At 34.7% G+C, this 23,483-nt stretch overlaps 1 protein-coding gene across 4 annotated transcripts in view; it reads right to left on the bottom strand.

Annotated features, from left to right (window-relative positions):
• Window positions 1-23,483, bottom strand: part of LOC113496446 (rho GTPase-activating protein conundrum) — an 87,861-nt gene that overhangs the window by 20,896 nt on the left and 43,482 nt on the right. For all 4 annotated transcript variants that reach the window (XM_026875668.1, XM_026875669.1, XM_026875671.1 and 1 more), the window contains one exon: window positions 17,335-17,476. In XM_026875668.1, coding sequence (XP_026731469.1) covers window positions 17,335-17,476 — 142 coding nt within the window. The remainder of the gene's footprint in view (window positions 1-17,334; window positions 17,477-23,483) is intronic.

Raw genomic sequence — 23,483 nt, 5'->3', positions numbered from 1 at the left:
CAATTCTAATTGAGACGATGTTTAGATTAGTAGAAAGAACACATAATTTCTGCTTATTCTCCTATCTAGAAACCCACTTGTAGTTATAAAAGGAGATTGAAAAATACTTTCCATTTTGTTGTATGATTAAGTAAAGCATAGGGTTGTACCCTACACTTATTTAGATCACACATCTACGCATTACTTAGCGCGTCCGACTTTTCATGCTACCTGCTAGATAACCATCGCTCTTGATTTCTTGCTGAGGCCTACTTACTTGTCTTTCGACTTATCATTTTGAAACAGCGCTTAGTATTCCACGCATACAGTGATTCTCTTGAACAGTCGCTTGTCATAAAAAGTATGATGCACGTCGATATTAAGTTGCGTGCCGCAGCGCGAGCATACCAACGCGTCAGTTGCTAGGCAACGGATGTGACAGTTTGGAATATGATTTTCATAGTAATATAATTACGTCACTGTAAAAAAATAACATTTACAACCTTTTTATTACTCGCCATAAAGTCGCACTAAAGTCCATAAAGAAATAATACAGACTTTGTAATGTTACGTCTAGATACTCATATCACGATAAAAACTAATTAAAATGGTATCGTGTTGTTATCGGAGAATCAATTTCACATTGAAATCACACCGAGTGCGCTATCTCAGCGTGTTAGTGATAGCCACTTGGATATAAAACGAGCTTTAGTTCTGTATTACCGACCTCCTGCAGATAAACCTTCTGATAATCTCGTTAATCTACTGATATACGGGGTAAAGTTTCAATTTAGTGTAATTTTACCCATGTTAACTGACTGGTCGTATGTAAATTACCTTACCAATTACAGTTTAAATTAAAATTTTATCCATGAGGATTAATCCTGCAAGCAATTAGCGCTAATTTTATAAAGCATCAAAGCCATAATTTCACTCAAAGATCAATCAAAAACAACATTAAAAATACTCAACGTAATTCCCATGCAGGTTACCATCCCAATAATTATCTTGACATGAAACCTGACTCCATACGGACGTACATACAGGCGTTTAACCGCCAATTAAAGGCCACAAATATGTAAACAACGCCGGGCAGGCAGCACTAGCTAGCTTCCCACGCGCATGAGAACAGACTCGCTCGGCGTGACGACGTGACGGCTCACCCTCACTTCCTGAAGGAGAGGGATAAAAACTGTTTGCTAGCCGTGAGAATAATCTCATAATAGGTAAATTTTAAACGGAAGAATTATTCAAATATGGCGTCAGTACGGTCCCTTGATTTCTCTGCTGGTTTCTGTCTGAGGTTGATGTCTGTCGAGGTATCTTTAAATAGTTTAGAGTGACTTGTATATTTTAATCACTACTCTTAAAACTTTTTATCGTTATTGTATAACGCGTCTGTGTACAGTCTTTCTTGTTAACCGGTTCAAATTAACGATTTCTCAGTACTTACTACTTTCTCGCGGCATTGGAAAAAAAGTAATTACAATGGTACCTATTAGTCCGACAATGTTTGAACAAGATCTCTCAGATAACACTTTCAACCAGATTTTTTGTTGCCAATGCTCATCTCGCGAATTTCCCAAGCAAAACCGAGGAAAGTAATGCGTTGTTTTCATTATCGTGTATCGGAACATTCGGAACAATGGCGGCGGAGACAATGCGCGCGCAGCCCCCGCTCCCATGTGAAAGTGCTTGTCTGTTTGTGTGTCACCTCGTCCGTTTCCAAGGAGACCGCTGAGAAACTGTCCGCTATCTACAAACAGTAGACAATACGATCATACTTAGTTGTTTTGACAGATTATTTCGCCGACTCAATGCTTTATCAATATTGACTTAAACAGAGATTTTCATCCTGTGCGAATAAGCAGGTGATGCTTGTTCGTAGATTAACATCTTGACGTACGATGTTTGTGTGATAGTGACGTTACAACTTATTTCTAGGTCTGACTTTTTATTACATTTTAAAATATCACCTTTCAGCTCGAATCTGATACTTTCTAAGCTCTGCTTACTCATGTTGTGAGAACATATCTTGCTAGTTTATAAACCGCAGCCATTGGAGTAAAGACATCCATTTGTGAAAGCATAACTATTACCTATCTCGTAGCCCTATTAAGAAAATGAGCACTTAATTTTGTCCTTAAGTGTACGCCATGTCCAGTGGTGGGCACAGTTTGTAATCATATCGTTTCTGGTATCCTGTGGTGTTTATTTTTCCCTTTACGTGGCACTACTAGCTGCTTAAGTGAAGGATGTTTATATTATTTTTCACATCCTGGAAGTGTCTTAAGAAGGTTTTTTTATGTAAAACGCTTAGAAGAGACTGGCTAGATGTTCATGTGGGCAAAATAAAGAGAAGGAAGTAAAAATAATGTTATTCATCTCTAATAGAAATATCGATTTAACATATTGCTGATCTAATTTAGAAATAACAGTAAGCGACTGACAATCAGGCAAAAATTAATGAAACAAAACCATAAAGGTAACAAAACTGGTGATGACGCTATAACAGTCTGCAAAAACTATGGCTAATTGGATTCGTTCTACAAAACAACAAAAACGACAGAAATGTTAATCATGAATATATCTAGTGAATAACAAATGCCTCAATTCTTGGTAAGACAAGGATTTGGAGCTACCGCACAGCCTACGCTGAGAATAGAGGCTAAACGAGTAGGTGGGTGCCATTTGCAGACAAATTTGGACAATTACATTAATTTGTATGAAGTAGGTCAGACTTAAGCACCCAGGACGTGAGTAATGATCCCCGTCACAATAATGAGAGATGATAGACGCAAATTAGGAGAATAAGTAGGTTAAACAACCCAATGTCCGATTGTAATAAATGGACGCTGATGGAAATTTAAATTGATGGTGTGCACTATAGAATAGAAGAATATTTATTGGCAAACAAGGATGACCTACTTCATAATTCAATATTAAAGTGACAATCACCAACAATTCTCACAATGGAATTAATACTGTTAGAAGATTTGAAAGAAAAATTGTCAAAACAAAAACTGTCAGCTGCAGAAAGGACATTCAAATTTGAATTAAGTATAGAACATTCGAATACGTAATTACGGAAATAATGAATACGCGTTCGAATGGTCATTCAAATCAAAACAATTGATGTTACAATACCGGCAACACAAGAAATAATTATTTGCGATGAACTTGAACCAAAAACAATTGCCAAGCGCGGCATTGGCTGGTTCCGTACGGTCAAGAGATTCGGTAAGCGAAGCTAATTTCATGAATGTGCTAACTGTCATTGATTGTTGTTCTTTCCTAGTGATTATAAACGCCATTGTTATCACACGTCTATTCATAATTAGTTGAGGTCGCGTGTGACAATAAGTAGCAATAATAGTTTTGGCAACCTTAAAGGCCGGAAGTTTTAATCTTACCGTAAGTCGTTAAAAAATCGTCATAAATACTCAGTCAAAATAAAAAGCAACAATCGTTATTATTCTAAGCTTCAATCAAAACATCCAAAGAATTGTATCAATCAATGACGAAAAGAAAGACATTAGAATCAACATTGAATATGGAATCACGTGTTCCAAATTTGAATACTAAGGGGATAAAGTGATAGCCTTATGCAACTTTATCAGTCCAACCAGCCAGATATAAAGATAATTTATTTAGAGCGGTGATAAAACGCCGCGATGATCTAATTCAAGTGAACATTTTATTTTAAAGTAGGACAATGACATACGTAGATTGCATCGTTCAATGTACAATAGACCGCGCATCACAGACTTCGACAGCGCTTAATGTCAACGTGATAAGGTTTATTTTTGTAATTGATTGATTTTTAAAACGCGGTCCAATGTACATATAAGTTACGGGACTGGCCTCATCTTCTCAGTCATTAGTGATGTCACGTTTTAATGTGTGACAATGAAAAACGTTGTTTTGTGTATATCGAGGATGCACAAGGTTGTATTAAAGATGCTAATAATGTATTTAAAATACCGCTCTGACATTTTTAATGCAAAAGTTAGAATAAAAAAAATAAAATAAATTCTCACGGAATGGAAAAAGACGTTTAAATAATTATACAGTAGCAGATAAATATATCAATTACAATTGATATGTAAAATCAGATCAAATAAAACGCTGATTGAACGCAGTCTTGACGTCTGTTAGCATTTTGACATGTGTCACTTTGACCTTTGTCAATGAAATACAATACATATGTTTTTAAATTAAGAACAAAAATATATTATCGGTTACGATGAACTCATTTGAAAATGGAATATTAGAACATTATGTATAATGAGAAGTATGGCTACCAACCGCATGGTACATGGAATAAAACAAAATAGTTATGTTAATTAGCCTTTTTTAATCTTAGGTCAGACGGATATCGTCAATGTTGGTGTGTTGGTGCCAAATGCTGGCAAACATTACCTTTGTATAATTTTTATTACCGTTAAACGAACTGAAAGGAGTGTGTGCTTAACCTATTCGATAGTTGCCAGTTATGCTTTTTTAATTTTAGAATTACGGTTACATTCTAAATTCAAACATACTTTTATTTTTTTCATATTGTTCGTCGGATGCAGAAAATACCGCTAGAATCAACATTGTAAACATCTTTATCGAAAACTTTTATCAAAACATTCTACTAACGTTAAAGTTTATGTTGAATAAAATAAATTAGATTTATCTACTACGGACTCGAGAAGTCGAGGTGTCATGAAAGATTGCGTCATTAGCGCATACAAATTCACGCCTTGTCGCCACACCCAAGGACAATCGCGGACTTAGTTTATTTGCCGAGATTACCCAAGAATTTCAGTTAAGGCGTAAAATATAAATCTAATATTACCTTAAACATACTCTAATATTACTACTGAAATTTATAAATGTAACTAAACTACTGCGGATCTAGATAGATGGATAATAATGTAAGCTCGACATAAGTCGCACATATCGACAAATTTGTTGTAAAGGCGGATAACATGTAAGATATAAATAATAATTATGGTTCTATTACATAAAATATAAAAAAATACGATGATGTAATTTGGTACATGTATCCTCATACATATATGTACCAAATTACATATCCTATTATTGTCATAACTTCGATGTATTACGGCGGTAACACAAAAACAACAAAAAGGTCTGTATCCAATCACAAATTACTCTTTGGTAAATTTAAATCATAAACAATCTACAGAGCAACATGCCGACATCATATTGTAAAGGCTTATACCGTTACCGACCACAACCAGTTCGCAAAAAATATATATCGATTGATCACAAAAACCAATTTCCTTTGCCACCTTACCGAAAAAACTTGAATGACGTTAGCAATCAAAATTTAAATAATTTGATTGTTCTAAATTGCTATAAAATCTTTCTCAATTAAAAAATTTTTGAGACTGAACGATTTACTAAATTGCTACAAATATTGTTTAATTGTTCGTTGTAATAGTTCCAGGAAATATTTAATTGTTAGAAATTTATAAGGAAATCAATAAAACTGCAAGTGTGTGATATTAAAAACAAACGTATATACAAGTCATTTTTAAAAATCGTTTTTTATTTAAAGCAAAAGTGTTTCGTTGACGTTAACAGTTAAAAACAAACGATAGTTTTTTATTTATGTTCTCTATGACGGCAGCACCACTAGCCGGCGACTTCATAATATTTTCAAATGAATGAGTTCCAAGATTTAAAATAATATACGATACACAAATAAAAAGTTAAAAATAATACTCTGTGACGTAAATAAATACTTGAGAGCTTTATGCTAACGATTCTGAATTCAAATGTGGAATGTTATTGCTTTTTTAGGCATGATTGACGAAGATACGACGTTATTCTGCTTGCAAAATGAGTGTAGGTATACCTTTGCTTCGTATATTTTACTAAAACATTATTTACCGGTCTTAAGCTGTGTAAAATATAATTAAGTAATAAAAACTAGTTAAAAGTACAAGCTAGTTAATGGCTATAAGTCGAACTAATAAATCGATTAATTACTAATAGAATTTATAATTTACTTTTGGTAATGGAACCCTAAAGCAATATTACATCCACGTCAATTAAAAGGCCATTCATACTTCAAGAGCAAACTGAACTATTTTCATACCTTATTTATTTTTAACTGGACCAAGATCAAATTAGATTTTCGATTGTACAAAAAAAAAACAAGTCATTCGGTTGAATGTTGTAACAAGGTCGTAATACGTAAATTGGTTTATATTAAATTATAGCTTTTTAAGAACATTAAGTTTTAAATTACGTAGTGGTTGCTCGTAAATCTTTGTTTGTGATCATTTTGCCGTGAATAGCAGTTTCTAATCATAATTATGAATCCACTAGCTACGCACGTAATTCGAATGGATGGCTGACGAGAAAAAAGTGTCGCGACAAACTCGTAGCGGGCAGAGCTCTCTACGAGAAATCTGTGAAAACTTGACTCCAAAGGAAAGTGAGACAGAAAAACTGGAAGGTGAACTTTTGTTTTTTGTTAACTGAAACTATTAATATTTAAACTAGGTACGAAAAGATATAATTTGAAATACGAACCGCACCAGCAAAATATATCAATTATCAATAAGACATAAAATACAAAACAAATATAAAATTATGTAAGATCGCGGTCGCCATTATGAGTGTTTTCATCTTAACTTTTACTGCAAACGTGCAAGTAATTATAAAAACACGTGTATTCGTTATGTGTTTACATAAATTTGTTATAATGAGATAATGTTAGGTAACGGATATGAAAATTGTTTATGTAATGCGTAGCTGTTTCGCGTGGCTTATTACAAGTGTATCTCATAATACTTCGCCTTACCTTACACTGATTAATGGTTCCAATGAGTTCGGCAATGAAAGGGCAGTGATATTGAATGGACCTTGAATGAAACCACTTTCGACCAATGAAAATTCGTTACGCAAGAATCGTGACGTTTCACTCATCACAGTTGCTAAAGACATAAAGTTATCGATATCTTTAATCGAGTAAACATCGATCGTATCCGCTAGAGCCTACTTGCAAGGGTAACAATTAGAGCTGGGTAGGTTACCTATTACGTAACTTCATAGAGATTTATTTGCGTTAATGGCCATTACTATTATTACAATGTAGGCACTATTTAGTGGCGATTATTGCACCAGTTTCTATGCTTAAATGCACAAGTGTAACGATATGTATTTATTACGCGAATCAAATCATGTGAGATCCAACCTGTAATTTTCCTTTCACTGTTGGCAAGTGATTTTACTATTTCTATAAACTTTCTATTTAATAGTCTACGTGAGTGTCTATTACGTACTATGTTAAAACATTATATCGAAAGCACTATCTGCATGTATCCAACATTTACAAACGGGTTCAGTCATGGTAGTTATGTGTATTTTATAGGGTAATTAAAAGCATCTGTTACTAAAACAATTGTATAAACATCACTAGTCACCATATGATATTGTTTAATTACGCTATTTTATAAATTAGCCTGAATTTTCATTCCACTAGAATTTTTGATTAAGGAAAAAATAATAAACAAAAACAGATTTAAATAGAAACAAATAATTATATCTTGAAATCAAAACCGGTTGATTCTCAGTTAATAGTTATAAGAATGCGTCGATAAAACTAATAAGAATACTAACTTATCCTAAAAACTAAAAATCATAAATACTTCACAAATCTGGAAGCACGATAATTAATAAAAGAGTCTTACAAATCACAAAAACGCCGATAGAAATATATGAACGTCACGTAATACCGGCCATTGTGCATTAGCTGCTACTTGCTAGTGTGGCGACCGTCAAATTCTCCGTAGTGCTGTAACACGTTGCGCAAGACACCATTAAGTGGTCGATGAACAAAAACCAGGTGGACAATGAATGGTTCGCAGACTATTGTCGGTACTATAGTTTTATTGACAGCTAATTGATACCAACGTGAAGGTAATAATATACCGCCCTCTGTACTTATAAGTAGAAATGTTACAACACTGTCAAAGATCAAACTTAAAGAACAGTGTTTTTTTTTAATGACAGCGACATTTTGTATTATTCGTTCGGTACTTTAATTATTCTAGTTTTAGGTATGTTAATAAATATGAGGTTATTATTTTTATCGAGTAGCTAACCTTGAATCAATGTTGTAAATTTGCCGAAAATTATTCGATGGTGTTCATAGGCAGTATTTATGAATTAAAACTCCATTAGTTGTGACTGGGTTCGGCTGCAAAATGGCGGAATATTAAACTGAGTTTCTTTGTATTTTTAAATATGTAGACTATGGTTATTAGAATATTAGACCAAGTTGACGAATTAAGTAGATATTCAATCCCGTGAAGGCTAAAAGAAAAAAGGTCCTGCTTTTCCAATAATTATTACATAACGTATCAGTATAGATCACAATAAATTATTAGTCAGTAAGTAATCGTTAAACTTCCAAACCTGATACTGAAAAACTACCAACATATTAACATCCAATCGAATTACAATAAACTATTTATCAGGGTTCAGTCAAATATCATTATGAAGAGATAATTGCTGAACGCAACGATACACAATGCGCACTCAAGGTGATCAGCTCACTCCAAATTATGTCGTAACACGTAATAACAAGGCCTACATCAGCTAATATTAGAGTACCACATATATCATTATGAAATTATTCATGTTTATTTCGATTATGTAGGTTGAAAGTTTAATCGGAAATTATTCCTATTGGTAAATGAATATTTATTTATGCCATCAGATTTTAGAAGTAGTGTCGGTTCAATAAATCAATAATGCTATTTAAGTTTTTTGTAAGTAGACATTTAAATATTTGAATAAATAACACCTTCCCTAAATCTTTTATCAAAACTAATACAAATCCCATTAGGAATGTGTGATATGAAATAGCAATGTGATGTTATCAACAATAGATACTTTTCTAATTAAAAGTGAATGTAATACAATGTCATTCGCTAAACAAATACTCCAGATAAGATAATTATTAGTTGTAAAATAATCGGATTGTGGACAGAGTCGTGCTCAATATTAGGAGATAGTGGGAAATCCCAATATTTCTAGCACTAATGTTCCACGCATATTGTAAACCAATTTAACTTAATCTCTAGCAACTGTATGCTTTTAAATTGGCTTAGTCAGCATGAGAATATACGGCAACTTTATTACAAACTTATTTACTGATTGCAGCCTCTTTACTCTGCCTTATACTTACGACATCATTATAAGGTAGGTTGAAAGAAGAAAACAAATTGGGCTAACGAAATTGTTGGTACAAAGTTTGTGAAAAAAGTTCTTAACTTTCATGCTGATACCTTCTTTATATGAATGAGTAAGTACCATAGGTCCTTCATCACTTAATCAAAAAACGAATAGTACTCCTGAAGTTTCTATTCTCGTGTCCAGTTGAAAAACATAAACAAACATCGACATCGATCATGATCGATCAAGATATCTCGGAACAGATGGGATTAAGATCAAGATAACATCCACAGCACTGTGATAATTGTGCTAACCACATTAATTCACTCTCAGCATCCTACAGATTACAACTGGGTAGACATCTGCCACAACTGATTCCTCAGATTTATAATTTAGCTCATAAAATATCTTTTATAGTTTAATATTCGTTAAGAAAACATGACAGTTAGATAAGCATGAAACTTAATGATAGTAAACACGATTCAGGAAATGAATTTCGTGTTTATGATGCTGCGAAACTGCCACATTAGGACGGAGACCACACAACCTGCCCATCTAGTGAACAGCCTAATGATATTCAAACAAATCGCGGTCTCGACCTTGTGAGACAAACCCGTCCGGCAGCGTATCATCGGATCGGCGCAAGCGCAGTCCCGTTACGAACAATCTCATTCGGTATAACGGGTGCCGCCGCCCGATTGGCTAGCACCGCACCGCATGCACTTGCACGCTAGAGTAAACATTTCGTTTTGGAATTCGAGAAGGTTGTCACGGATGTATGGGCTATCGAATGAACCGTGACGTCATTTCAATTGTGGTGGACATTGTTGAGAATTCGCTATGATTGCTGGTTGACCCTGAAGGCGGGACTCATGAACAGTCAACAAAGATAACAGAATTTCGATCATTGCGCCGTTAATGGAGCCAAAGGCAATTGAAAAGAACCACACAGTAGTGGTAAATATAACCTCATTATACATAAAAAAGAACTATTGAAAATGAGAATTAAGAACCAGCAGCAAGATAAAAACAAAGTTCTTTGCTACATCATCTTTCAATTATCTTTTGAAGTCAGTTCTACCTCCAAAAAGCCAGCCAAAGTTTTCGCACTGTCACACGTTAACTATACACAGTTTAGTGCAGAACCTGCGAGTGCATGCAGTCACGTCTTGAATCCTCCGTTATTAGGTACCAATAGGTGAGTGGTCGCGGCCAAATGGCCACTTGTGAATGGATGCGCCCACGCATTCAACATGCAGCTATAGAAGCGAGTACACAACATCATAATAACTATCATTTTTCTAATGGTATTATTATAGCAATGTATTTTAGATACCGTTAAGTCATCGCCTTTTACGATGTATCAAATGTTTCAAGCATCATAATAATATTTTTGAAAAAAAAAACACAAAAAACGTAAATGTAGGTCAACAGCCTTATAGGTTGACTAACGGAGCAATAGTTCTCCCTTTTTGTATAATCGTTATTTTTTCTTTAAATATAGTAAAAGTAATTGAAAGTAATTAGAGCAGTGATCTAGGTGAAGATAGTGCCATCAAACAACAACACAAAACCATATAATTAATAGATGAAGTGATCGACAAAACAAATGCAAAGAAACATTAACGCCTCAAATTTGCATTACATACAGTTCTATGGAGCTAAATGGAGGCATGGACCCTTTACCTTATGATTATAACTGTGATTTCAAAAGCCGTCTTTTCGTCCGCTCTAAAAGTATTTCTAGTGTCACAAGCAGTGACACTTTTCCTGTTACCTTCTCACCTATATCCGCTAGTTTTTTTTCACCTATTAAATCCATCCGATTCATCTATCCGATTGTTGCACAAAATAATACAAGTCTAAAATCACTTACAAGTTAATTTACGACCGCCTACGTCACATTGAGGAAAACGAAGCAAATTTATCTGGTAGAGTACAGGAAAAGGGAACAAGAACGCTATAAAAAGAATGGAACAGCCGTCTCAGTAGGCTTCTTGGTCTTTTTGTCGGCCGCGCTAAGTACTAGTGCTAACATCTTTAAGCTTCACTGTCAAAGCCTTTTGAAACGCTAAGTGTTTGCCTTCATCCTATTCAAGTACAGGTTTCTCTCAGTCATTCGCAGTGCAATGTCCTTTCTACTCCACATTATCCGTCACATCATCTTTCGCGTGCCGCTTAATAGCTGTGTGCTCATCTTTATCTTTTGATGCACTTGTATTCATTACATCAATTTAGTCAGATGAAAGGGTTACGTCATTGACCGTATAACAGGCCTACAGTGCGTAAATCCTATTGTTAAACCGTCTAAAGTTTCTCTCAACAAGGAGGCGACTGAAAAAGAGATCATAAAGTTATTTAAAATGGATCTAGATCACATGCATATAAATTCGAAAGTAAGAGTTTATGAAAATTAATTGACGTGGTTAGTCATAATCTTAAAGATCTACACGTCGTTCTGGTTAAGAGAGTCAGTAGATTAATAACCTTCATAGACGTTTGCCACTCCCGAGGTGCCGCTCGAGAACTTAAACTTGAGAAAGGAAGGTTACGTGGAGGTTTAGCAAGTTGAGAAATTGCGATGGCAGCAGCGGTTTGGAAGTGTCCGGTTTTCTCAACAAAACCAGTTGTTCATGTGGAATGCGGGCCCAGCGCTGACGTACAAAAGTTCCAATACAAAACACCGGCGTGTGTAATGTCGATTTTCTTACTACCAATTAATCGATTCTATCTAAGCGCCGGGATCGTTCATTTCAAAACAGATTTATTGGATAATCCCGATTTACGACTGGAATGTCGCCAGTGCCGGAAGATGGTTCCATGATTTATTTGCTTAAGGTAAGACAGTGGGCAGGCGAGAGGCTCGAGTGTAAATCGCGGTGAGTAGCCTATAATTGTCAACGGTTAGACGTGTAACTGTTAAGAATTGCGTTATAATAAGTCCGTTAGCCGCGCGTCCGCGTGCTGCGTATGATATATTACTAGGTATGGCACCTCACAGTTGTCTGAACAGCAAATTGTGTTGGAGAATTCCTGAACTTTAGTTTTGGAATCATACCAGCGGCAGTTAATAAAAAATCTACAAACATAGCCGCTATCAAACAATTCCCGTAAGCTTCAAGTGGTTTTCTTTATAGCTTATCTTACTATTAAGGTAATCTTGTCTTTCCAATTTTATACCACTTTAAGGAGAATACAGTTGTCCACACTAAAGCGGTTTACAATCCCTTAAGCGTCGGTGTTCGATGGCTATTATACCTCACAAGTTTTGGCGCTCACGATTTTATTGGTTCATTGGCCCCAACATCGTTTTGAATGGTTTTGAAGTAACCTTTACAATACCAACGTTTATTTCAAACTTTAGATAGCCAATAATTTGGCTGAGTGTTTTGGCAATTCTTCATTTCATTCAATGACACAATAGCCATAAAAATGTAAGCTTTTAAATCATCTTCTTTTAAAAAGATCAATCATTCTGACTGTATACGTACCCGATAGGATCCAGTCTAAAGAAATTATAACAATTATAATATTATAAGAAGAAAAAAATCCGGGAACTTTATGTATTGTGTATAAGTACCACTTCATAAGTTATTTTAAAGATTAAAGACGCAGTACCGTAACCAACGTAATATAGGCCAGATAACTCATGGACTGAAGGTATCTGGTACAACCACTAAGTGATGTGAAGCGGTTGCATGTGAAAACAGAGAAACGGGTTGAGAAAAAGTGAACGAAATGAATTTGTCACGCATTCGATGGTTATTAATAACGACGGTTGCTTTGAATGAATCTTTTTTATCGATGCCCTAAAGAACTAGTTTTATATGTTTGTTAGATCAACGTAAAGTTTTTTTGCGGTTTTTTGACTTTAGTAAATGACGTTCTTAAATGTCCGTGTCTATATTACCTCTGGGCACTTAGCTAGGACCTGAACTTCAACGCAACATACTTAAAACAATGCAAATATCTCGTACAACCGGTTATGTTATATACAAACGTGACAATTCCACAAGATATAATCTGTAGTAAACAATTACTTGTACATTGATGCTTGGTCAACAATTAAGGGGCGATTAAATGCAAATTACATTTTGCACGCACTTGAAGAGGCGACTTTAAAAAACGTGACTCTGTTCAATATAGACTGAATAAAGTTCAGGTAACGAAGGTACTTGTAATTACATAAACAGAAACGAGTGAAAGATGACGTGCCTAGCCAACGCAATGTGCCTGACTCTGGCTGAATATGAAGTTAATCTCGTTTTTACCATAAAAAAAAACAAGAGACGTAAAGGTATTTAATTTTTGACGAAAACACAAACTGTTTTTAGAAACAGATCTTAGTGTCGAATCCGATTCAAAAACAATTAAGAATGTTACGATTGATTAGAAACGATGCTATACATATTTCCGAATTCTATTTGAGTCAAACAAACAGGTTTAAACTATTTTATCTCAACGTAAAAACCTAAATACAATTTCAAGAAGACTATAAATAAAGCTATATTATATCGACTCTGCAATTAACCAATAACAAGAACCAAATTAACTTTAAAATAACAGGAAAAGCATATTATTGTAAAGGTAAACGCATTACAATAATTGCGTTGTTCGTTTTCTGTGAGTTTGTTTTCAACATTTGATTTCTGTCATCAATTCCAATCGTGTAATACAATAATATTACCATAATTACGTTGTTTTGTTCATAAATCACGAAATTTGGAAGTAAGGAGCGTCGACAATCAAGAATGCGTGATATTTCACTGTTTTGCGAACATCGCGAATCATTTCTATTTTGGAAACCAAAGGTAATATGCGTAGAAGTTATCGAATATTTATTTAAAACTGATTAGTTCGATTGATAGATATTATAGATAATTCGAATCAATTTTGTGCTAAAGACCATGTTTTGCAAATAGTGCAAACAGCAAGATTTCTTGGCATGATTGAAATGAAATCCATTTATTAAAAAAGGACTCCTGTACTTATGAATTTAATACTTATGGCGCGGGGGTTCCATTAAGATTTAAGTCACATGTATGTAAAAAGACTTGATTTTTTTAAGGGTAATTCTACAGTTATTTAAGACAACTCTTTAGAGGGGCCAAGTTGATAATATGAATAGTATTAAGGCACTCCTATGTATCACAATAGTCATGTTGGTTGTAATCACATTATAATTACCATTGACATTTACCCCTATTCTTCCACACGTGACCGGCATAACAGTTTAATCGAACACTTCTCAAGGTTAGAACAGCAAAAAATGTCTAGTTAAAGATCATATGATTTCTACACGAATAACTGGATATGAAACGAGTTGGAAACAAGAGGCTTCTTGAAGGATCCATTGATAAGTGGTAGGGAGGTATTCCGAAACCTAGAAGTGAGGCTATTGCCGTTGTTAAAGCGAGATGGTACAATACAGTGTAGAGTTGTGTCTCTTTTCCACACTTACGATAAGGCGTACGGTAGGCCCTCTGGTGAAGCCGTGTAAGCCAGTGACATTTACGTGACCTTGCGATTGGGCCGTTTGGGCAATAACATACTGCGAATGCGAGGTGCAAACCCGTTCTGTTTATTCAAGATTGATTACCTTACACTACTGTCATATGCTTGCGAAAGTTCTAGTGGCTGTGAATATACAGTCGGCAAATCGGTACTTAGTAGTAAGATTTGATTAGTCCTTTATTCCGAAGCAGTAAAGTTGACGTTCGTTTGTCACTCAGGATTGTAAGTACTTGAGTTGCTTTACATAGAATGCTGTATTGTACTATAAAGGGCAATATTGTAATCTAAGAGCCTGTCACAATAGTAATAATGATTTGAAATTGTGGTGTTTGGTTTGCATAAGGTGTTAGTCAATTTGAGACTAGAGAACGGACAGACATTTGAAAATTATCGAAATATACTCAGAATAGGCCATCAATCATTGCAGAAACTTAAAGCTCTCGAGAGGCCAAGAGGTGACAAGCGTACATAAAATATTGACAAAAAATCTTAAAATACATTTTTCTTCCGTCAATTACAAAAACCTGTTGTCAATAACGATAAATTATTTCGTTAAGAACATGTTTAAGCGTCAAAATTTGAACTCGAATATATTACCAGTAATATTTCGTCGATATTCTTTGGACAAAATTGTAAGTCAAATGGGGATGAGAAAACCTCTACTGCTACAAATTAATATTTCCTTATGGGTACATTCGTCTCCAACAAACGCACAATGTACAAAGTAAAAATTTATACAAAACCGAGTCTACCAGTTGTGATTGCCATCCGAACAATACTTCTATTGTGGCGCAGAATGAGAAAATTAAAATTCCTCAAGCACAACCAAGTGTTGAAGGCCATTCATATGAACTAGAACATGTCAAGGCCCCACAAGACTCTAAATATCTGCCTACTTAGGAAATGTAATTACTTAGCTACGCTACATATAAAAAGTATTCAGTAAAATCAGTCGCCTTTGTGTCATGCAAAAATATTGGGTAACATTTAATTTGAACTTACGAACCAAGCAAAAAGTTTAGTCATTTTGTAAGTAAGCGAAACATTAGACCTCATAATTGAGGTACCCATCTCATAACGATAGCAAAAACTGCAGAATAGGTACAACACAATAATACCATAACTAATGTTTAGAAATAAATAAAACTGTATAAATTATATAAACTCTTGACCATTTGCAAACTAAGGAGTCCTTAAAATATTGAGATGGTGATCTCATCAACATATTTTCAACAGCTTGCAATCCCCTGTGTAATGGCAAATAAAATTAACGCTCATGTCCATGCAACGTACGTTAGCTCAACCTTGGGGTCTATTTAATATAACGCGTTAATTGCGCAAACCACGCCTTAAGCTAAATAGCCAAATTGAGAGATTGTCAAACCAGTAATGATATCGCATATTCGGGTGGGCTAATGCTAATGGCTTTTTAAATACGATTACTGCTCCATTCTTACTTTATTATTGCGGTCCATTGCCTTGCAAGTATTTTAATGTGTCTCATTTTACTCAATACGAAAACCAAAGACTGGAATACAAAAGGAATTTAAATGTTGAACTGAACTTGTCTCACATTATAATAGGAAGCCATTGAAAATAGAAGCAGTAACATAGTGGGATCAAGAAATAACTTGTGAATAACTTGTTATAAAACTGGAAGAAATAAAGGACAAACATGAATGAACGATAAATGATAAAACACACGTTTTTGCAAAAGACAATTCTATTTATTCTTGCATTATTGAGCAAGCTGCGCTGTTTATAGGCAAATATAATAAAGATAGCAGAAACACATGGATTGAGAAACGTAAATATGTAACGCTAAAATATTTACGCAGTAGAAGACAGTAAATACGCAATACTATGGATATTGTCTGACTTGTAGATAGGTTTTTATCAGCCCTGATGGCTTCATATATTTTCAAGTTTATTTGTGTTTCTTTAGCAACTATTTTATATTCTACACTGGTAATATTGCTATGGAGATGGGTAGGTACTATATATGGTGTTCAATCGCACTCAGCTATAAAAATATTTTTTGGTCGGTTCAAACTATCGACGCTACCGAACGTTTCTATAAAATTCGTCACTGTTCGTTTTCTTCAAGTCAAATACATTATGCCACTGTTCCTTATCTTCAGTTTTGTCAACCGTTACAAATTCATTTATATGCTTTGGTAATGAAAATAAAACTTCGATATCAGTTGCTTATCATAATGTACAAATTGAAATAACCGATATTGCAGTTTTCGTTGCGTGAGGCTGTGTTGCCAAGCTGTAGCCATAAACTTGGATGCAAATGTGTGGTTTCAAGCAATTTTACCAGTGCATGAGGAGAAATTGTGGTTGATCAACTTAATAGAACTTTACATATTATTTGCGTGAGGGATTGGTATTGCTTTTGTTTAAATAGAAGCTAAGGTTTACTATATCCAAGATGGCTTAAGAAAATTTCTGTTAACAAACTTCTTAAAACCAATATACTACATTTTGTCCTCTGCGGCCTAGACAGCAGAACGACTTGCGTCAGAGAACTCGTAGTTATCTCACAAAATCATCCGACTTTCTTTACGGTGAACCTGAAAGCGGCCTATGTCAAGCAATTGCCAACAGACTGACAGATAATAATGAACATACCTTCATAATGGTTGTCGTCGTCGTCATGCGCGGCTCCGATCTGTCGGCACAGGTCCTCGTACTCTGCCCAGTAGGCCGCCAGCGCGGAGGGGTCCGGCGCACGCGCAGGCAGCGGCAGCGCCATGCGGACCTCCGGAGATTCCTGGGAAACAAGGCATGACTACGTTAATATGGTTGCTGGATGGTATTAAGGTAGACATGTTAAGGTTGATTTTCAAGTTATTATAAAAAAATAACTGGCTTCCTCTGTATGTCAATGTTACTGAACCTCTAAAACCGATTTTCACATAGCTAGAATGGAGTTTGAGATTAGGTTGATATTATACCAAAATAATCTAGTCATAGAACTGTCTGTCTGGTACATAAATTATGATAACAACATCATATATTGAATATTAAATACAAAGACAAAACGATTTTGTTCTGGCTCATAAAATATAACCGCCTTTTGTTTTAGGCAAGACATACATAACATTGTAAGCTCACAATTCAATATAAACCATTACATCACCGTCTGAAAAGCACAAGGCAAGACCCGAAAATGAGCAATGTTAGCTGCAAATTGTATACCTACTAACAAACTCAAAAATTTATGCGAAAAAGTAATGAGAAAAACTCGTAAAGGACAATGTTAATAGCAAGCAAACAATGTAATATGAATTATGAGCAAACTGAAGTTTACGAAACATGTTGGTCAATCCTTTCAAAATGAGGAGCAGACAATGGTGATATTTCCACATGATATTGTATACATTTTATATTATCTTTGTTTGTAATCGGGTAAATTGGAATTAGGACTTAATTAAGTTGCGTACGTCGTGTAAAGATACTGGTATTGGTGAAGACTTTGACGTTAGAACGATATTCAAAATGAATTTTGTTGCTGAATATATTTTGGTCTCAAATTCAATGGCATTCACCATATATGATCAATATTCATACAAAGCTAAATTCAAACAAAAATACTAGATATTCCAGGATAATGTTTAATGTAACCACTACAAGGACGTTGCTCAGAGGTTTAAATAAGTATATATATTCTATTTCTATGTTGAATAGTCTGAGAGAAATACACGATTCTTGGTCGACAAACGAGGAAAATACAACACATATTTGTATATCCGAACTTAAACTTAGTTATATAAAGACATTTACAAAAACCGTCGATTTATTTTCAGCCGATTCAAGTTTCATAAAACCAATTATTTCTTTGTGTTTAACGACTTCGCTATGATTATTCAACAAGGCTACTTTAATACGTACGCTTATCGTGAATGTTATCTTTGGTGTAGAGTTAAACATTGTAAAAATTAATTCTTTGAATTTGCAACTCACTCAATACATCGTGGTTCTATAAGTTTCTTTCATTCAATCTCTTATTGCACCGAGTAACAAGAAACAAGCAATAAACGATATAAAACAAAAGAGGTTTTATGAGAGCTTCCTAAAACTGTTATAGTTTTTTTTTAACTTAACATACAGAAGCAACCTTTTAATGAATGCCAGCTATTTTTATACCTTTTTGGAGGCTTCATTAACACCAGCCCAAAGGTCAATGATCATCATTAAGTACTCCTTGGCTCCCATCAGAAACAATTAACGCCATTATCAAATGAACTCCGCTTACGTCATGTCAATTTAAACTGATAAGTGAGATTTGAAGTAATCCTACCGCATAGCGATGTAGTAACACTATGCTAACATAGAAAAATCTCTGTGGATTTTAGACAATGGAATGTCATAACACTTTTTGTCGTTTTGAAATGACCCTTTAGTTTTCTGGAACAATGGCACACGATGGACTACTTTCATTCGTCAAACGTCGTCCCCTTTCAAATTTAGTCCTTATAGAATACTATAAACTAAGTCTTGATAGGATTATCGCGTGATGACCCCACATTAATTGGGGTAAGGCCAGGCAAAAGATGTCTTACTTTACTTAAACTTAGCAAGTTCTCAATCAGACACAGATAAGAATGAATTTACATTTTTCTTTACTTTGATTTCATTGCGTTTGAAAATTTCCTTCATAGTTGTCGAAACTGCGAAACCAGATAATTAGTGCCGATTTCCTTAACTACGTCGCACTGTAGTTATCTTCGGCCAAACACACACTCCCGAGGACCGGTACCGCTTTAGGCCGCACCCTTGAATATCATCACATAAAGTTATCAGGTGACGTCCGCCTTTAGCAAATACTGGCGATACGGCAAGGTCGTATACCTATTTATACATGTTTGAGAGGTACATAAGGTTGTTTAAAGTAAAATTCACGACAATCGGAATCTTTGAGCGAACGAAAAAGGGAAAAGTAAAACAGTAGAATTTTTTGCCGATCGTAGATTGGCATGATTATGTTCATTCATTACGTTCAGTAGATGTGTCAGAACCTACAAGTTGTTAAGCTACACTTAAACTATGACTAAACATCAGATAACTACCATCACCACTGTGTAATAAAATGACGAGAGCCCAACCTTCATATAACAAGCGGTATGTCGTCTTAATTCTACTATTCGCATGTAAAATTTTATTAGCCGTTTAATAGCCGAGTATCAACACAAGCATGTTTATCAAGGTTTAGTCATCATCGTGAAATTCCTGGCATTCGGAGGCTTACGTCCGTATTGTACCTGTTGTATCTGCAAACTTAATAACACGCGCCCTTTAACATAAACTTGTATGGGACTGAGTAATTATGGAATTTACAGAACCATGTTTTTGTAAGTGGTAAGTGTTATGGTAAATTTAGACCGTTATTTGTAAATATTGCAGATTACTATGACTGTTGATGATAGCGTTTTGCCTCTTGCAGTCACGGTCAACCAAATTTTAGCTGATACAACTACTTATCATACATTTGCAACATGAACGAGCCTATTATTAGCTAAAGAGAAATTGCGAGACCTGTCACAGCATTCCAACCAGATCCCATAATAGTTTTTTGCTGCTCGTAATTACAATGAAGCCGTTGCGTCATAGAGAATCCAAGCAATTAAGTGGCCGAATATTCGAACGAGTCGACAGTCAAGTGTCCCGCCCATTGCGGCCTCGACGAACGAAAGTATGGAGTGGAGACTACTTGGTACTTATATTATTATGAGTTTCCTTGTACCACCTACGTCGTTAAGACAGTGCGGTGGCATCCTGCGCCGTTTCCGGAGCACCCACAACTATAATTAGTACGCACGGACCAGAAACGAACGGAGATGACACTTTATTATTAGAAAATTACTTTTAAACGACCGTTTTGGTGTAATTTATGGAGATTAGGTTCTGCAATTTGCGGATTTTGGTATCTTGAAGATTGAGTCGTTTGAAAGAAAGAAACTAGAAGCCATTTCCTAACTTAAATTTTAATGTTTTCCTTTGCACACTTCTTACAACTTGAAATTGAGTATTAAAATATCAAGTAATAATTAACTCCAAACATACTAGCCAACACCCAAGTTTTAACACCACAAGTTTTACACGTGTTCAACAAATGTTAAGTACGAAACCAGTTTAATCTGTTCAGTTAAGGTATGAATTATTTTCATAACCATGGTTTTTAAACCAAAACCTATTAACAGTAGTTTTTTATAAGTCGGTCATTAAGGAAATCCTCTCATCCTATTTCCTATACATACATACCAACATAAGTTCGACAGTGTTAATGAATGCGGGTTGAGCTTGTTAATCGTTTATATGATCGTGTAATTAAATTCCTACCGCATTTTTACCATTTTGTTTGTTTACTACGTTTGTTTCATGTTTATGTTTATTTTTGGTGTTTCTGCATTGTAAAATACTTTGACTTCTGAGATGTTTTAAATTTTTTTGTCAAAAGCGTTAGCCTTTTAGTCATGTGAGGTCTTTATGTAAAGGGGTTTATTTACACTACGACATCGCATTTAAATTATTCATTCCATAAATCACATAGTTCTAAGAAAAAACAAGATCCAAAAACACACAAAACGAGATTATCTCTAATCCGAGTTGTAAACGTCACACAACTATTGCCTCATTATTATTCACACAAATTCTTAAAATCGCTACCAGACACGGATCGAGGTCAATCGATACACGAAGATAAATCACTTGCATCTGTTGAATAATCCATTAAAATCACATTTATTGCCGCATTAATATAATTAAAGAACAAAGACAGACAGTTCAGGTATGCCGTCCCGTTTCCGGTTCGAAAATGTTGCGTGTCGTGTCATTACGGCCGCCGTCCGGTCCGGTGAATCAGGTGTGTTATAAAACACATAAATATGCATGTTTTAATGCAACATATAAATTCACGAGATGAGAAATTCTTTCGCCATCGTGACTGTACACGTGACAAGAAAGTAAAAGAGTTGTTAAAAATCTTTGTGGTAAGTTTCTTACTACAAACATCTTTAACCTCATAGCTTTACGTAACACTAACACACAAGTAATTCGATCTGAAAAACATAATTAACTGTATCTAGAGTCATCTATCACGCATCGGTTTGTATTAATTATAATATTTGAAGACCCAATTACAGGTCTGCGTGTTCAGGGAACATTAAATAACGAATCAATATGATTTGAACTTTTTTACAATAATTTGTCTACGCGTGAGTAGAGCAAGCGTGACAGATAGAATAGCGCATGCGCGAGCCGCGCCCGCCATATTTGAAAAAAAACTAAACGTCAAAACTTAAGTGTCATATTTTTTTCGTAATTTATGGATTCTACGTTTCTTTTAAACCATTTCCATGAATTCTATTAGATAAACAAATGGTTTCGATATCTATCAGAATACGAATATCGGTAAATTGCGAATGTCTATGAGAGAATCTTTAATTTTAGCATAACTTTGCATATCTGAGATTTGTTGAGAATAATCGTAAATTATTATGGTAAAGGCTAAGGATAAGAATATTTAAATTAATATTAGCATGAATGAGTGGTGTTAAGATTTAAAAATAACGTATTTTTGAATTGCGGTTGCGTGGCAATTGTCACGAGATCCGGTTCGCTTGTTTTTGTGCATTATGATGTCAGCTATGCATTCATCATTTGCGTCACTAGACATTTCTAAAGATGTTGTTTTATTTTCGATGAATATCATTTATCAATAAACAATGATACTCTCTCTGAAAATGGCCGCCGCGCTGTGAGGTTGTGACGTAAACCTGACTTTGATGCTTTTTTGTTTGTCAAATGCGTTTAAATCAACACTTTCGAGTGACATTAATTCTGAGAGGCGCCAGTTCTGCGATAAAACGTGTCATCAGTTTACTCTATGTGAAATATTAAATGTATTATAACTTGTTTCCAGAAGTATCATTTATTTACACCGATGATTATCAAGAATTCGTGGATGACATAACAAAACCTTAGATATGCAAAGTCTGATGTTAAACACACATTGTTACTAACTTTCTAATTTACTAATAAGGTGACTATCTAACATAGAAATTCCTAACGTTCAACCTTTTGTCAAGAATTGTTAAATTTGACGACATTTTCAACAGATAAACAAGTGATGTCAGACCCTAAATAAAATGAAAGACTTTGGAAATCTTCACATACCATGCATATGTTAGGTTTAATACTTACTTATTTATTTGATCATTTATTTGATAGTTAAACATTTTCATCGTCCTTGTCTACTTAAGAAAAGACGAATAAGTAAGAATTTGAATGTTAATGTGATAACAGGAATGCGAGCACTGATGTCACCAGCCTTTGTGACTAAGACAACAGGTGCGATCAGTTATTACGTGCAAATCTCTAAAAAGGTCTACAATATATTCAATTATTCATAGCTGTTTTATTATTTTTATATCAAAAAAAGATGGCGTCATATGCATAAAATAGAAATCTGTATTTGCCTTATTCAACATCTTCGTTTCTTTCAGAACGATCGATTTCGACCATCTATCGGTGAAACAATTATCAAGCTCCAAATATCGTTTTCGTGTCCATTTCATGAATAAAGGAATGCAGAGCTAGAGAATTAATCACTCTTTCTCAATCTCAATTATAAATGTGAATGCATAAGTAAATGTCTAGTTTAAAACGAGTATCATCTGTATTGCAATCAATAGGATGTTTCAAAATACAAAATTACAAGTTTCGAAATGTAATGTTCACATCGTTTCTGCAATTTGAACCAGATTTCTCATTCGATC

The sequence above is a fragment of the Trichoplusia ni genome, chromosome 8 (genome assembly GCF_003590095.1).
Source record: "Trichoplusia ni isolate ovarian cell line Hi5 chromosome 8, tn1, whole genome shotgun sequence".
Taxonomy (NCBI): Eukaryota; Metazoa; Arthropoda; class Insecta; order Lepidoptera; family Noctuidae; genus Trichoplusia; species Trichoplusia ni.
This window is presented reverse-complemented; position numbering and strand designations above follow the sequence as displayed.